The sequence below is a fragment of the Microtus oregoni genome, unplaced genomic scaffold, assembly GCF_018167655.1.
Source record: "Microtus oregoni isolate MIOR12 unplaced genomic scaffold, Mior012 000092F_000, whole genome shotgun sequence".
In the NCBI taxonomy this organism is placed as follows: Eukaryota; Metazoa; Chordata; class Mammalia; order Rodentia; family Cricetidae; genus Microtus; species Microtus oregoni.
The window spans coordinates 1,179,366-1,197,663 of record NW_024544601.1 but is presented as its reverse complement, the minus strand read 5'-3'; the positions used below and the strand labels follow the sequence as shown (position 1 = coordinate 1,197,663).

The 18,298-nt window shown below is 38.8% G+C and overlaps 1 protein-coding gene across 3 annotated transcripts in view; it reads right to left on the bottom strand.

Moving 5' to 3' along the window:
• Positions 1-8,785: 8,785 nt before the first annotated feature.
• Positions 8,786-18,298, bottom strand: part of LOC121442574 (cytochrome b-245 heavy chain) — a 136,638-nt gene continuing 127,125 nt past the window's right edge. For all 3 annotated transcript variants that reach the window (XM_041644158.1, XM_041644160.1, XM_041644159.1), the window contains 4 exons: positions 16,755-16,917; positions 15,294-15,440; positions 12,509-12,633; positions 8,786-11,330 (listed from right to left, as the gene is read on the bottom strand). In XM_041644158.1, coding sequence (XP_041500092.1) covers positions 11,204-11,330; positions 12,509-12,633; positions 15,294-15,440; positions 16,755-16,917 — 562 coding nt within the window. In that variant the 3' untranslated portion in view covers positions 8,786-11,203. The remainder of the gene's footprint in view (positions 11,331-12,508; positions 12,634-15,293; positions 15,441-16,754; positions 16,918-18,298) is intronic.

Sequence of the window (18,298 nt, the reverse complement as noted above, 5' to 3'; positions counted from 1 at the left end):
TAGTTCAGGCAGAGGGATTGTAAATGTAAAGACATAGAAGTGAAATCAATCACTATGTATGGGGGACAGCAACATAGCCATCGCTGTAGGGGTTGAGAGAGCAAAGGAGGAGGTATTCATAATTCTATGCTTCCTGAATTTAAACAGTTGAGTCTTGTTACCATACCTTCCCTGACACAATGGACTGTATCCCTGACCAATGAACCTAAAAGGATAGAGAGGAAAAAGTTCTGAACACTGAAAATATGTTGTCTTACAAAGAAAATTGAGGTTGATGGTAGAATAGGAAGGTGATAGACTTTTAAAAGCTGGGAAAGGAAAGGATGAATATTTTCACACAGGTACCTCCTCCTGCTGAGAACTTGAATTTATCCCAATGAGTCGTGTGTTGGACCTTCTTATCTCAGAAACTATGCTGGACGAGAAGACCTAGCCCTAAAAGCAAACATACTAATCAGTGTCCTGATCTAGGTTATGTTGTGATGATAAACAGTCCTCAGTTATCAGGGGCTCAAAAAAAAAAAAAAGCTTTTTTTCCTTTTCTTTGTAAGTTGTCAGGGGTCTGTTCTTTCATGGACATGACTTGCAGGAGGCTCATCTCTACCCAGCTTCTGCACAGCTGGAATGCTTCCTATTTCCTCCCCAACCAGGATCCACAGTGGTCCTTGACCTGGAAGCAACACACACTGCACTGTATTTAAAGATAATGCTTTAAGCATTTTGTCAAATTGATTTACTAAATTAGAGGTGTGTTATTCTCATTTAGTTTTCAATCTATTTAACATCATGACCTAATTTTGCTTTTATATGCCATTACTAAGTAAAATTATAGCTTTAAATTAGCAGTATTTCCTAAGGTCAGTTTTGGAGATCAACTCCTAGCCACCTTTTCCCACAAATGCCAACCTTTCAATTCATTTACATTTAACCTTCATCAGTTTTCTGTGATGCCATAAGGTAAGTTTGTGGGAAAACACACTGTATTTTAATCTTAATATGATCTATGTGTGTGAGAGCAGAAAAGGTGCTTCATATTTCAATGCTGCAACATCCTGGCCTGGAAAGCAGAGATAACAGCTGCTCTGAAAAATCAATTAGATGGAATATATAAAGTTCTTAGATAATAGTAGTAGCTGGAAGATGGGACTCTAGGTCCATAAGGGCTTCACAAGTCCCTTATACCCAGGCAATATGCAATGGTCATGAAATATGGACATAAAATAACTTCTGTTGCTTCAATTCATTGAGACTTAAAAATATTCTTATTCTTTGAGAATTTCATATACCTACCCTACTTCCCTATCTACCCAACTTTATCCTTTTTTTTTAATCCATCAAGTTGTATTTCTCCTACCCATAAACACTTCAATACAGGACCCTCTGCCAGAATGTGGTTAGTTAACTTCCTGTGGCACAAGTAGATCTTAACTAAAATAGAAACTGATACAAGAAGTAGAAATTGCTTTCCATTCTTGTCTCTATATACACAGGTACTACACACACACACACACACACACACACACACACACACACACACACACAAATATATCTATCTATCATCTATCTATCTTTCTATCTATCTGTATCTATCTATCTATCTATTCCATTTTTAAGGGTTAGGACAGGATTCAGAAACTAGGAAAGAGGGCTGAGTCATATATTAGGATTAAATGAGGCTAGAGAGAACCCTTTACTGACTTCTTACAAAGATTAATTAAGGTTGTGAAACTAGGATTGACAGACCCTGAAGCTAGATGTGTACTAATTGAATCCTTGGCTTTTGAAAATGCCAACTTAGAATGTAAGAAGATCCTTGGGTCTCTAAAGGTCAGATCAGCACCCATAGATGAATGGATCTTGCAAACAATGAATATTGAAACATTTGGCTATAGTAATGAAGCTTGGGTAGGAGAAACAATTTCCAATGGTATGAGGAGACACCAAAATGCCAAATGTTTTAATTTTGGAAGAATAGGACATCTAAGAAGGGACTGTAGACAAGGAATTCCTAGGAATAATGTTTTCTCTAGGAATGGCAAGAATAGGAAGATTCATTCTTCTGATATATGTAGGAGGTGTAGCAAAAGTTGACATTGAACTAATGAATGTAGGTCAACAAAAGACAGACAAGGCAACCCGATACCACCAGGAAACTCCTTAGGGGGCCTCTCACAGGCCCCGATGTCAAACAAGGCCCAGTCATTTCCAGTCGTTGTGGAGAACATGTCTCACCAGGAAAATTAAACAATCCAGTGCCTACTGTAAAAAACCATACTGTTCTGCATGATTGAATAGACCTGGAGGATAAGTCAAAAACTCCAGGAGGAAATAGGAAACATATATTTTGGCAGACTTCTACAAATGTTCAAAGACCAAAGCTAAGAGTGCGTATAAATAACATTGTAATTGAGACTACTAGACTCATGTATGGATGTGACTGTCATTACTCCAGAATCTTGGCATCCAGATTGGCCTCTTCAAGAGGCATATATTCAATTCCTAGGAATTGGAACCCTATCTCAAATAAAACAAAGCATGAGGTGGGTTGAATTCACAGGGCCAGAAGGACAGAAAGGAAGTCTAAGCTAGCTGGTTGGCCGGGAAGAACAAGTAGGCTCTCTCCCTACAACAATTGGCGCTCTAACATGGTCAACTAACTCCACATAAAACTTGAAAGGGTTTTAAAAGAAATTCCAAACAAAAAAAATATATAGAGAGAGTTTAACAGATTTTTGCTGTTTGCTGGAGGCATGTCACAGCTCCTTTAGGAGAGATTTTCCTGACTCAGCAGCTGCAACATAAAGTGTAAGTTTTAAAATGCCAGCTTTCTGGGCTATGCTGCTAGTGCAACCTCTGTCTCTTACTGGAGAGAGAACATTTGGATGGGGTTTGTGAGTAAAGTGCTACTACGGCTTGCTTGATGGAAATGTGGATTCGCTGTGTGCCCAGAAGTAGGGCAATGCATGTGTCTCAGAGGCACAAGCAGCTCACAGGCACAAGCGGCTCAGAGGCAAAAGCGGCTCTGCCATGCTGAACTGTGTAGAGCGCCAAGCAGGCCTACCATATTTATCATAGTAAGAGCACAGCTTAAGCTAAAGCTAAAGACTGGGCAGGCAAACAGGTGGTACCATATTACTCCTACTAATGGCACAACTTAAATTTTTAAGAAGCGCTTAACATTTTAAGAAGTGCTCCTGACCGGGCGGTGGTGGCACACGCCTTTAATCCCAGCACTCGGGAGGCAGAGGCAGGTGGATCTCTGTGGGTTTGAGGCCAGCCTGGTCTACAAGAGCTAGTGCCAGGACAGGAACCAAAGCCACAGAGAAACCCTGTCTCAAAAAGCAAAAAAAAAAAAAAAAAAAAAAAAAAAAAAGAAGTGCTCCTGGATAGTAAAAATATTACAAATTCACAAGAGGACAGATTCTGACATAAAAGATCTCTAAATGGGTCACAGTGTTGGATAAGTGTACATAGACTTGGGAGAGAGAAGAAAAAGAGTATAGAGAGTCATAAAATAAAGTTACTCCTTTAAAAAAGGGAGAGTCTTTAAAGAGACAAAGTACAGATAGTCAGAGATTAAAAAGAGTAAAAAAAAAATAAACCATGTAAAGATGGAAAATTCACAGAGAGTTTGGATTATGTATATTATTGTGTTTCTTTAAATTTTTGACTGTAAAGGAGCTAAATGCAGAGAGACATTTAATTGTATGGGCTGCTAAGCTAAACCAGAATGTATATTATAAAGGTATCTTGATTTCAAAATTTGAGTCTAAGGCTATGATGCTTTGGAAAAGAGGTTCTTTTGTTTCCACAAAAGATGAGAACCAATGAAATACTTCCAGAGTAATATGGTATGATAGACCTCCCTGAAAGGTCACCGTGAACACCCTCAAAAAAGTGCTTTACCCAACTGATCACTGAGATGAACCTAGCACACAGGATACACCATGAAAGATGTGATTAACAACGCCCCCAAACAGCAGGAAGCAATATGGACAAAACTACTCCCATATTCCCAAATATTATTTATCATTATTTGTTTACATTTAAAGGGGGATATGCTATAAAGATTTGCATTTGTATGGATCTTGTTTTATTGATACAAATTTAAGGTCAAATTTGTTATATGTATATTTCTGCTCTTGATTAAAATATTGTGATTGTGTAGTTCATTTAAAAATGTATAATTAAGAAATATAGGTTAATAGATAATCATCTGTAGTAGTCAAGATTGTAGTCATGTTAGTTAGGCTTTCTAGATGTATAGAGATATATTTCAGTTAGCTATTCTTCAAATCTTTCAGAGACCTTCAAATTATGGCATTTAAATATTTTAAAAATTTAGGACTTTTCATGACAATGAGACACATCTGCTTCTGGCAGCACCAATTACTTTGAGAGGAAGATGGGCATTGAAGAGACTCCTTAGCCATTTGGGCAAGAAACTATTCTTGCCTGAATTGCTAAACTGGACATGCAGTACCTGCAAAAAAATGACTATTAAACTTGACTAAAGGTGAGATGATCCTTCAGGGTTCCTGCTTCATAAAAGACTCTGCAAGACATTCTGCAGGATACAGAAGAAAGTGGCTGAACTTTGAAATCTTCTGCTTCATGAAAAATTCTGCTGTATACTATGGGCCTGAAGGCCAAAGATGGATGCCCCAATGTGCAAAAAAACTTTGGGTGACTGTCCAGGCAGCAAGATGTCTCTGTCAATTCTAGATTTTGGGAGTTGCTTACAATGTACTTCCTGTTTACTTAGGTAATATTATGTCCTTCTGGAGGCTTTGATGAAGTTAAAGAATAGATAGATAGCTATAGTTATAGCTTTCCTTAGTTATGATAAAAGATAGTAAATAAAAATATTGTAACTGTCATTCTTGCTTGATACCAGTTCTATGTAATTTTACTATGTTAAAGTTAAAACCTTCTTTTTTATTTAAACAGAAAGGGGGAAGTGATGTGGGAGTCCCCTCTGTGTGTTGCTTGTATTGGTTAATGAATAAAGAAACTGCCTTGGCCTGATAGGGTAGAATTTAGGTAGGCAGAGAAGACAAAACTGAATTCTGGGAGGAAGAAAGCAGAGTCAGAGAGATGCCATGGAGCTGCCAGACAGACATGCTGAATCTTTCTCAGTAAGCCACTGCCACGTGAGGATATACAGATTAATAAAAATGGGTTAAATCAAGATGTGAGAGTAAGGCAATAAGAGGCTAGATATAATGGTCTAATCAGTAATTTAGTTAATATACTTTCTGTGTGGTTATTTTGGGGGTAATCTAGCCGGGTGGCCGAAAAGAACAAGTGAGACCTCCCCCTACAACAGTGACAAATTTTACAGTTGTATTTTATGTGTATGGATGTTTTGCCTACGTGTGTGTCTATGTACCACATGCATGTCTGGTGCCTTCAAAGGCTAGATGAGGGCATTAGATCTCCCAGAATTAAAGTTACAGACAGTTGTGAGTCACCATGTGGGTGCTAGGAATCAAACCCAGGTTCTATGTAACAGCAGTCAGTTCTCTTAACCACTGAGCCATCTTTTCAGCCCCCCCCATATATCACTTTAAAAGATATTTTACAATTTATGTGTATGCATGTGCCTACATGAAGTTATGTGCACCACTGACTTGCCAATTTTTCATAGGTCAGAGGGCATCAGACTTTGAGCTATCTTATATTGTGCTGGGAACTGAAACCATGTCCTCTGATAGAGCAATAAGCATCTTATAACTGAACTATATCTTCAGCTCCTGTGTGATGGAGGAAGGTCATTGGCTAATAAAGGAACTGCCTTGGCCCATTTTATTGGTTAGAACATAGGTAGGTGGAGTAAACAGAACAGAATGCTGGGAGGAAGAGGAAGTGAGCTCAGACTCGACAGCTCTCCTCTCGGGAGCAGACGCCTCAGAAGAGATGCCATGCCCTGCTCCCGGGCAGACACACGCGATGAAGCTCCAACCCAGGATGGACGTAGGCTAGAATCTTCCCGGTAAGTGCACCTTGGGGTGCTACACACAGATGATTAGAAATGGGCTAGATTAATATGTGAGAATTAGCCTAGAAGAGGCTAGATAGAAATGGACCAAGTAGTGTTTAAATGAATACAGTTTGTGTGTTGTTATTTCAGGGCACGAGCTAGCAGGCGGCCGGGGTGCTGGGGACGTAGCCCCGCCGCTCATATTTCAACACCTGTGCCTACCATTTTTCTCCCTTAACTTTTGCCAATACCCCACCTCCTCTATTATGCCTTTAATTATATAGTGTCACAAGTAATAACTTTGTATTTCATTTTATTTATGGTTAGGTCTTCTGTGATTTGCCTATTAATTGTAAATTTAGAAAATCAACATTTACATTATTATGACTTTTCTCACTTTGAGCTGAGTTGAATGTCTTAGTCATTATAGATCTAAAGATCCAATGTACTAAATGCACTACTTTAAGGAATACTTCTTCTATTGATGGAAAGGTATAGATCTACAGAGCTAATGTATTAAATATACTACTTAAAGGGTATATTTCTATTAATGGAAAGAGATACAAAGTTACATTGCAGACAGATGATGTGAATATAGAGAGAAATGTATATGTGGGGATAAATTGTAATTAATCTAAGCATTATTCACCTCTTTAAGAGCCAATAAAACGATCTATTTATATTCCACTTTTCTCTCTAATTAATGATGATACATCTGTTTCACTTTTCTTTTTACCCCCATCTCCTAGCCTTTGATATATGATAGCCTTAAGTAGAAAGTAGAGGTGTTTTTTAATGCATCTCATATGTTCCAAATAGTAAAGTTTGCTGATTATTTTTTATAAAGGGAAAACATACTTAATTTCCAAAAGGCTTTAAAGCTGACTTCCTTTGTAATTTGCTTATGGTCAAGCTTGCTGTTGCCTTTGATCTCAGAAAATTACCAGATGCTCAGCAGAATGGAGCAGCTAGTAATAAATGTGTCAGGTAGTTGACAACACAGATGTCTGAGTGTGATGTTTTGGCCATAACTGATGCCGATCTTGCCACTGAAACACAGGAGGCTCAGCTAGCTCTGCTGACCTTTACACACCAGGTATGGATTAACTTCTATGTCAATAGAGTACCATGGCAGTTTTCAACCAATAGATACACAATTCACAGTGAGAGATGTTCAGATAATATTTTTCCTTATAAATCTACACAAGCACAAGCTGAAATTTGGTCTACAATATTTAGAAAAAAATGGATGATTTATTCTTGTATCTTGGCTTGTATGCCTATGACTCTGAGGAGTAATGTTTAGACGTTTTTTGCTAGCAATTGTACTGTTACTCAAGTGGGAATTGTGTAACTGAAAGGGGGAAGTGATGCTTAGCAATCAAGTGATCTAACAGAATGGAAAAATCCTGTAGATTATTAAATCTAATGTGATTGTAGGATTTGTGAAGATGTTTTGAACTTGATTTTTTCATATAAATAAGGTTTGTGTAATCTTCTCTGCAGGATAAAGTTTCAGAATATAATGTTTGGGGCATTTCCCCAAAATTAGACATGCACAACTAATAGTTCTCAGGGTAAAATCCCAAAAATTAACTCCCAGTGGTTTCTTCTCATACATTGCTATTCCTAGTACTTCCCTTTAGCCACAAAACAGTTACTTGGGTGTTGAGTTCTTTGTTGTACAATTTAAAATATTATGTTTTCTTAGTTATTAATCTATTTTCAATATTCTAAGATGGACTATTGGTTGATCATTTTTTCCACATTTTAGAAATTACCAGTGGTCAGATTGCCCAGTTACTGCCAGAATTTTTTTTTTGTTCTGCAGAACAGCACTTAAAGTTGAGAAATCATGTCATTTTTTAATTTCACTTCTCCCTCATGAAAACTTATTACATGTGCATGCATGTGCACAAGCACACACACACACACACACACACACACACACACACACACACCCTTCAAACAATGGATGGCTATTTTATGAAAGACATAAAAATATATAAAAAGTAAATTTAAATTGAGTCACTAAAGCTTTCTTTTTTCTTTGTAAGGTTAAAACAGGGTCTGGATATATAGGCCAAACTGGCTTTGAATTTCTAATTCTGACTCAGCCTCCTGAGTGTTCGAATTACATGTGTGATCTTCACTTCTTTTTTAAAATATATTTTTCCATATTTTAAATAAAATTACATCACCTCTATGCCCCTTTTCTTCCCTCCAGCATCCTATTTTATTTTAATTTAAAAGTGAAAATCAACATGGATCCAAATTTTTTCATTGACATACCAAGATACTGGTCTTTACTGCTGCCATGATCCAACCATTCTCAGTGCATATTTTGGTTCCACGAACCTTGTTTAATATGCTAGTGGACATATACCCTATTGCTAGAAAATGTGAATTTATCACTGACATACATATCCATTAACTGTAGGACCCTTGCTTATCAATTATCTTTCCTTGGATAGTTTTCTTATCAACAAGATTAAGATTAAAATGTCTACATTGTGACGTTGCTGAGGGAGTATCTGAGGTATGCAAAAAATGTTTGGTATAGTAGTAGCTCAATAAATGCTTGCTATTTCTATTATTACCATTTGCCTTAGGTGCTATTCTTTTCATCCATGATAACATCAGAAAACGTGTGTTCACAGCTCCATGCATTACCTAGACAGTAACAGCTGTAACTGATGGACCCATTAGAATAACTCTCTTGCAAAAAGACAGGATGTCTGCTAGCCAGATTCACCCTTGAGTTCAATAACACAGACACAAGGAAAGCATACTGGATTCAACACCTAAGCAAGCTTTAATAGCTGTTTTTAAAAGTTATTCCCAGATCATCTTCTCCCCCAAACTATTCATATACAATGGCTGCAAGTATTCAAATTTCATAAACACAATATTGCAAAAGCAAGAAAAACTAAGAAAAGCATGTATAGCCTTACTTTCTCATTTGATACTTGTTACTAAATACAAATCTCAATATCTGTTACTAAATTCCAAGAAATAAATGCTGAAAGAGCTATGCTGGCAGCTGGCAGCTGGGAGCTGGGGGCTTGGGAGGAAAAAAGAAGGAAGTTTTCAAACAAGAAGCACATTGCACTCATTTTCCATCTCAAAACCAGAATAACACAGGGTGGATCTCTATTTGGGGAACTATGTTTGTGTCTTTAGAAAACTGGAGAGACATTCTTGGAGTAACAAACAGAGAGACATTATTTAATAGCATTTGGGGACATATGTTCAAATTCCATGTAACTGATGTCTCCCTCTACCTCAAACTTCGCTCCAAATAATTAAAACTATGCACACAGTATCTTACTCATTTTAATTATACAAAGAGAATATATGTTCAATGATTGAACTAATGTCTAGGGTACAACATGAAGGGGATGAACCTTTCTAAAGGAGGAACATTTATTGTGGTGCCATGTGCACATCTAGGAAGATCTTATTTGCCGAATCCAACCTTCAGTGTTCTAAGGATGTTAGCAGAATACAGGCAGAAAAGTAATATAAGGGACATCGGAGCTCTCACTTCATCTAGTCCCTTCAAAATGCCCGCATAACATCAAAATTTGGACCAGAATTGAAAAGATTCAACACTATATGAAGTCAAAACAAGATGACTCTGAATGCCTCTTTCAATTATATGCAATATATACACCACAGAAATGGAGGATGAAACATGACCACTGTGAGACCCCTTCCCCTGCCTCTTCCTTTTGAGTGTACTGTATTTTCTCTTCTGTTGTTTCCACACTTCCCCTTCTCTGCACTAAGACCTCTGCCCTTTCCTCTGCTCTTTATTCCTCATTGCCAAAGCTGTATAGCTATAAATATTTGTATCCTCGGTGGTGGGGCAATCATAACTATTTTTAAAGAACTTGTGACTATTCTAGCAGTGATTTAGACTCTGTTTTGTGCTTCTGACTACCCATCAAATATTGGGTGTGATTTCACTATTTGAGGGTTACAGTTTCTATGATTTATATTTCCGGAAAATGGTGACGCTGGTAATAGTGGTGATGAAAATACTGTAGTAAAAACAACTTATTATATACACACATGAGATTTATTTGTGTAGGCATTAAATCAAAAAGAATAAATGGATTCTAAGCAGGATACGTATTATCAGATACACATTTGCTAGAATTCAGTTCAAATTTCACAGACCATTTCTGGCAATAAACAGATGTGTTTTTCTTTCAGTCTTATGGACTAGGACTAGAAGTGTTAGCCAGCAGCATCATAGGAGTTTAGGTCTCTGACTTCATCTCCCCTGCCTCCAGATAACAGCAGGGTAAATACACTAAACCAGGCTATCCCACTGGTTTATATTCTGTTTTCTTCCCCCAGGGGAATCAGAATCCTCTGATCTGTAAAAGTAACAGAAGGATAATTTTGTCTCTGATCTTAAGTTAATTCCCTTGTGACATTGTGTAGTTCTAAATGTTTCCATTTGTTTGTTCACTCACTCATTCATTCAATAAACTGACCTTGAACCCCACTCTGCCAAGCACCTTGCTAAATGCAGACTGCTACCTTAACTCCAGCCAGTCTAATGTTCCTTTGTAGGAATAATCTCTGACACAGTTAAGCTGTTGTGCTGGTAAACTGGAAAGCACTTCCACGTCAATACTGTCACTAGGAAGTATTAAGTCACTGCCAGCATCATTATTTCTTCCATAAAAATCACTCTCCTTTTGCATAATGCTAACTAATGTTAAAAATGAAACAAAAATGAGGATTGATAAACTACTCTTTGTAGTACTCTCTTGTAGGAGAGGGCAGAAAAATTGATTGCTGAGACAACCTGGTATTAAATACGAAAAGATTACCACACATGGAGTCAAGTGACATAGATCGGGTTTCAGCTTCTGAATGTGAAGGAAGGTGCTGAAATTATTTGAGCTTCTATTGTTTATCCAAAAATGAGTCCCAGATAATTCTTGACTAACCCTCTTCTGGCATGGCAGAGGGAAATGTGACATAAAGCAACATAATAATGTTTGTAAAAGTGCTGTGAAGGCCGTGAAGCTCCATGCAAATGTGACCTAGCAAGCAATCTTTGCAATTCTTATAAGGGGGTGGCTATGTCATCATCGTTTCCTTTTCTCCTCCTTTCTTCAGAGAATGGGGCTCATCTAGTCAACCAGCAATATTGGGGCATTTGGCAGCATACACTTATTTCGTCATGAAAGAGCCGAGTTAGAAGTTTTCCTTGTTGAAAATAAAATGCACCCCACGAGGGCCGGACTCGGAGTTGGAGATGCTTTGTTTGTTGAGGGTTTTAGCCAAGGCTTCAGGACCACAGAGGAAAACTCCTATTCTGGTGCTTTTGAGAAAGAAAAGAAAGTTTCAGGCTTTGGCATGAGTTGAACAACAAAGTATACAGGTAAATTTTCTATGAAGTAGAGCCCCTTCTAGTCCTATGTTTTCCACAAATGAGAAAAAATGTTCACATTGATCACAAGGAGGAGGCTTAATTCTGATTGTAGGCTCAGCTGGAAAACTCAAAAGTGGTTGATACCCCCAGAAAATGAAATCCAAATAGAGATTTTGGAAATTTCTACCACAAGAATATCAGGGCTAATATGTGAAGCAACAATGTACTTTTCTATAGGACTCTAGTCCCCCACCCAAATCTTTCTAGTATACTAAAATCAGTAACAAACCCTCATTGGGTACCCCAACTCTGACAGCAGCTTCATCCCTTTAAGTTTTATAGTTGAAATCCTTGCTTTTCAAAATGTGGTCTCACGCCATTTTTTTTTTAAAAGCACCATGTTTTTTTTTTAATAATGCAGGTTCCTAGGCCCATTTCACACCTAATAAATCAGAGCCTGTATGTAAAAACATAGCAAGGGATATATTTGCCATTCAAAGAGCGGAAAGCATGGTCCAAATAAAGCAGGTGTACCAAACCTGGGGCCAATGGGCCACATGTGTATCAAAACAGCTGTGCATGCAGCACAACACATTTGTAGATGATGTTGCCATGGCAAGTCAAAGTGTTTGCCACATCTATTCAAAAAGATATATTTATGGCAAGCTCATGAGTTTTTCACGTGTTCTAGGAGACAAGGGAATTTCCTCAAGGTTTCATGATTGATAAAACTGTAGTGACACCAGAAAGAAACTTGTGTCATCTGTCAACTTCTGATTTGACTCAGACACTTGAACTGAAAGTGAAAGTATAATATTCTTAATAATAAGCATAAGCAGTCCTCACTACTTAAACATATACACTAGGGAAATTTGGGCAACTAAACTAGAGAAATTCTATGGTGCAGCTTGGATTAGGACGTTGAGAGGATTACTCTCCACATAATTTTGCTATGATTTAAAGATTGTTTCTTAAAGTCAGAGATATCAGACATCTGTTGGAGAAGAACTCAACCCCATTACAGTATTATGGAAATGTTAATGCTAACTTTTAGACTATAAAGGACAGTCAGTGCTCAGAGCTGCTGCTTTCTGGCAGACCACAAGTTTCAAGACCACACTGCTTACTTAGGGTGTTGACTTGCAATTGTCTTGAATTCATTATCCCAGTTGGGTCGTCCATACTGAGTCTTTTGTTTTAGGCCTGTGATTACATCTTTCTCCTCATCGTGGTGTACAGCAAAGTGATTAGCCTGTTACAAAGGACATATATTCAGAAAAAAAAACAGAAAAATATGGTATAACACACATTTTACAAAACAAGCTCTTACCACTCATCACATACACAAACACGCACGCGCGCACACACACACAAACAGGTTATGATGATAAGGGGTGAAGAAAGGGAATGAAAGGGTCCTCTATACCCATCTGCAATCAAGATTCAATGCTAGACTTATGGATATCAATAAGTCAGTGCTTTATGAGACAATGGTATAATCAATGGTCAGTAACTCCTTTTACAGAAGGTGCCTTTGTAAAAAGCTTTGTAAGTTTGGGTGTAAAAGAGACAACATTTGAAGCAAAACACCCCCTGCATTAAAGTGAAAAATCCTCTTTTGCAATCCAAATAAGGCCAACCTAAACTTGAAAGTAAACGAGAAAGGAAATAGAATATAAAGATGATATAACATAATGAGAAGAATAACTGTGCCCCGGATGAAACGTGGCCTTGATGCATTACAAAAGCCCCAGGTGCCTACAGACCTTCACTGCTGGCCCAGTTAGTGTAGGCGGGTAGTAGAAAAGTTGAAAAGAGATGAATTTCAAATGCTATGACAGGAAATCTCCCAGCTGCTTGTAATTAATTTTCAAGTGCTGATCTCCCATTGTCGGGTCAAAAAGAAATCAGCCCCAGTCTTTCAGTAAGTGATCTAGAGCCACAGACGTTTGTGAGTCATGGCAGGGCTCAAGATGAACCAATGGCCAGGACTCTGAACGGCTATGGAGCCAAAGGGACACCAATGACAGGAACACAGTGAACCTTTCTGTCCTGGTCCTAAGCTAACAAAGCTAAGAGGTAAACTTATTCCTTCCAGTCTTTGACACACCCTGACCTCAAGGTCACATAGAGCAAGTTTTAGCTGGTTGCAAGGTTAAACCAAATAATACTAAAGTTATCTATTTCCTCCTTGATTGACTCAAAAGTTCTGTTTTTGCCTTCAAGGATTGTATTGCCTTCTAAGAAAAGCAAACTGTATACTCCAGGGAACCTGACCTAGTTTCCTTTCATGTTGACATCATAAAGTTTGATAAAATCTACTTAGGAGAGAAAGGGTTTATTTGGTTCACAATTCCAGATTACAGTTCACCATTGTGGAGAAGGCAAGGTGGAAGGAACTGGAAACAGCTAGTCATATTACAGTCAAGAGCAGAAAGAAATACATACACGCATGCTGCTTGCTTTCTGCTTCTATGCAGTTTTCTCCAGTCCTGTACAGTTCAGGACTTCCTGCCCAGGGAATGGTGCCACTGGCAATGGCCCGCATCTTTCCACATCAATTAGCAACTAAGACAATCCCCCACAGATATGCTCCTAGGCCAATTTGATCTAAATATTTACTCAATCAATTGAGATTCTCCTCCCAGGTTGACATTTAAAACTAATCATTATAGGCCCTAATGAGGCTTCATACAGAATTTCTTAACATTGTCAACCATAAGATGTTTATATTGCTAAGTGTTCTGTGAGGGAGGATATATTGCATTCAGTTGAAGACAACTAACTTATTTTATTTTATTTTAGTAGTCTCCAAATATTTTTCATCACACATCCATATATAATATATATCCAAATTGTTCTCCATTATATAGGTAGTTTTATTTAATTTGTTTAATTTATTTAATTTGTTTTTTATTTAATTTGTTATTAATAAAACAACAAATTGCTGAGAGTTGCTGACTGCAGGTTCCGGAGCAGTCAGGCAGCCATTTACTTGTTGGATGCCTTTAAGCAAATAACCTACTCAGTTCTAAGCTTTTGACTCTAATGAGACAATAAATTTGACAAATAAAATTAGACAATCCACACAAGCACTAAAAACAATGCCTGGGGACTGGACGGTGGGGGCAGACACCCTTAGTCCCAGCATTCTGGAGACAGAGGCAAGCAGATCTCTGTGAGTTTGAGGCCAGTTTGGTGTACAAAGTGAGTTCCAAGACAGCAAGGACTGTTAGGCAGAAAAAAACCCTGTCTCAAAAAAAAAAAAAACAAACAAACAAAACAACAACAACAACAAATGCCTGGAACAGAATTCAGACTCTGCAAAGCATTAGTTGTATGACCCGAAATCCATAAATGTTCACGTCTCTTACATACTTTAAATCATATCTAGATACTCATGACACTTGCGACAACGTAAATCCTATGTAACTAGTTCTTATACTGTACTTGAGAGCAATTACAAGAAAAAGACAGTATATGTTCAGTATGATTACTTTTATCCCAAATATTTTGATTAGGTTAATGATATATACAGAGCAGAACCTCAGATAGACGGAGAGCTGACTGCATATAAATTTATTGAATATAGCATAAAACATGTATAACATAAATTAATGTACAAGACAAGGATAGACTTTTCTTCTCATTTCCATTTTGTGTTTTGAGATTCCTGCTCCTTGGTGGGAACAGTGTTCTAATGTCAGCACAGGCCCCTTAGTTTGGAATCAAGTCTCAATGGTTTAAATATTGTGACGGCGCTACTGAGTGAGTGTGAGCAAGCTGGGTCACTTGAATCCATTAGCTGTCCCTGGGGAAAAATGCCGTGCACAGAACATACCAATAGGTAAAAAGAAGCCAGCAAGCTCTGGGCATGCTAAGAAAGCCTGAGAGCTGTCTCCTTGTCCTCACCTGAGCATCATCCCAGCCAGTAAGGTAGATGTTGTAGCTGAGGAAGTCGGCGTTATTCCTTTCCTGCATTTGGGTCTCCAGCAGCTGCAGCAGGTCTGCAAACCACTCAAAGGCATGTGTGTCCCTGCACAGCCAGTAGAAGTAGATCTGGAGAAGGAGGGGACACAGATCGGATTATATAAGGGGTAGTCTTTATCACCTTCAAAGAATGGGTTTCTAATGCTCTCAACCTTTTCATGATGCCCACAAGGCCTAGAAACAGGGTTTCAGAAATCTGATGGTATTTGTCATTGTTTCAAGACAGGCTCTTTAATATAGAGCTGGTTCCAAACTCGGCATCCTCCTGTTTCTGCCTCTCAAGTGCTGGGGTTACAGATGTGTATTACCACACTGTGGACTTGTTACACAAACCTTCTTTGTCCTTCCAGCACAAAGATCAGGAAGTAGCATTTGGAAGCTACTGGCAAGTTGGTTCAGTGAGTAAGAGTGCTTTCTGCTCTTCCAGGGGATGAAATTCTGTTCCCATCACCCATGTCAAGTGGCTCACAACTGCCTGGTACTGTTTCTCAAGGGCATCTGCACTCTTCTAGCCTCTAGCAGCACCTCTATATATCACACACAGATGAGCACACACATTAATTAAAATAAATATTTAAAAGTAAATCAATAAATTGATGGTTTAGTTAATACATAGCTAATCCCCATCTTGTGGTTCTCTAGCTTCCCTGTGTCAGATGCTACTTCTCTCCCAGAGTTCCTGGCTTCCTATGTATCTGCTCTGAAAATGACCAAAGAAATCAACACAGTGGCTACTATAGGACTTCCCTGCCTGGGACTGCCAACCCCCCGACCAAGTTCCTAGGGGGAAAAATTAGTTTTACTCATACCTTTGTCACATAGAAAAAAAGTAAGATAAAAGAATGAAATATGAAGCTAACCTCAATGTCCCTACTAGAACCAATCTTAACAGTTACTAGAATAATCTGAGATTTACCAAGACGTCTTTCATCAAGTAATTGACATGGAACAATCCCCTAGGAATTTATCCCCAAGAGACATCCACAGGCAAGTAAAAAGTTCCACGACTCCCACCTTATTCTGCTAAACAGCAGTATTGAAAAGCTGAAAATAGAGTCAGTATCATTATATAATCTAATATTATATAAGGTAGGATGGGGCTAGAGATATGGCTCAGTCATTAAAAAATAGAAAAAATTAAAAACAGAAAAAATGTTTTCTCAAGTTTGTTGAATTTATAATACTGCTAAACAAATACAGCATGTTACTTTTGCTAACTGGTCTGTTTATATGCAAGCACATGAATTTATCTGACAATCCTCTGAGGAGAAGTCTGCCTCTCTGCAGTCACTCAAACCTTCCCCCACTTGCCCTGATCTCTGAAAGCCTTGCATTTCAGCATGGGATCTAATCTAGGCCCTCCAGAGAATAAGAGGAACTTACCTTTTTGAGCCTCAGATTTGTGGCATTATTGCAATATTTGTACCAGACAGACTTGAGAATGGAGGCAAAAGGCGTGACTCCGATCCCCGCTCCCACTAGCATCACCACTTCATAGCTGAACACATCTTCACTGGCTGTGCCAAAGGGCCCATCAACTGCTATCCTGAACGGAAAGGGAAAGGGATAGTTGTAGGTGTTCCTTAATCTGCACAGGAAGTAGAATACATGCTGTTGTTGGACATGTGTGCTATGCTGAATCTGCTGAGATAGTGTATGTATGGGGAGTCTCTATAAAATGGCTTTCCTGTAAGTCATTTAATGCCACCACTGGGGCTGAAAGTAAGACTATAAATGATTATCTAACTGAAAACCTTTACTAGCTTACCATGAGCTTTTCCCCATTTTTTCTCTTCTTTCTCTCTCCACCCAACACACACACACACACACACACACACACACACCTACCTTTAAATTTATTTTCATTGTGTATGGATGCTTGCCTGCATGAATGTCTGTGAACCAGGTGCATATGTGGTACTCATAGAGGCTAGAAAAAGGATAGTTGATGGGGGAGAGTCTTCTGTTTTGTGTTAATTTCATTGGTTAAATAAAGAGACTGCCTTGGCCCTTTAATAGGACACAAAATTAGGTAGGCGGAGTAAACAGAACAGAATGCTGGGAGAAAGAAGCTGAGTCAAGGAGTCACCATGATTCTCCATGTGTCTCCAGGCAGACACAGGTTAAGATCATTCCTGGTAAGCCAGCTCGTGGGCTACACAGATTATTAGAAATGGGTTAGGTCAATATGTAAGAGCTAGCCAATAAGAGGCTGGAACTAATGGGCCAGGCAGTGTTTAAAAGAATACAGTTTCCATGTAATTATTTCGGGGACAGCCGGGTGCCGGGGATGCAGCCCACCACTCCTATTTCAACAGAGTGGCGCCCAGAGTGGTAATGAACTCCACGTAAAACCTGAGAGAGCTTAATTTTAATCAGAGAAAAAAAACAGAGTTTAACACAGCTTTTGGCTGTTAGTTGGTGGCGTGCTGTAGAGAGATTTCTTGATTTGGCATCACCAGCAGAAAAAACGCTGCGTCATTTTAAAGCGCAGCTTCCTGGGGCTGTGCTGCCAGCGTGAATTCTGGCTTTAAAGCATTTCAATGGATTTTATGGGACTGGATGTTTGTGTTCCTGCTTGGGATCGGAAGGAGAGTGCTCTGAGACAGTGGCATGGCTCAGCGCTCCCCGCCTGCACCTGGGCAGACTGCAGAATCAGGCTTAGGCAGGCAGAAGAGCATGGTGGATTCCTGCCGCCATACAGAGACGTGTTTTCAGACTGTGCAGTGCTCTGCGTGTCAGATTTGGCTGTAACTTGGATGAAAAGAATTTCTGTGCTGCACGCTCAGTCTCAGAATTAAAGTGCTGAGTGCCACTCCTACCTGGTGGCCCCAGAGCTAGCACAAAATGGTACATCCTCCATTTTGAAATTTTCCTGACTCAGCAGCAGGAAAAAAAACTGGCTTTTTAAAAATGCCGGCTTTCTG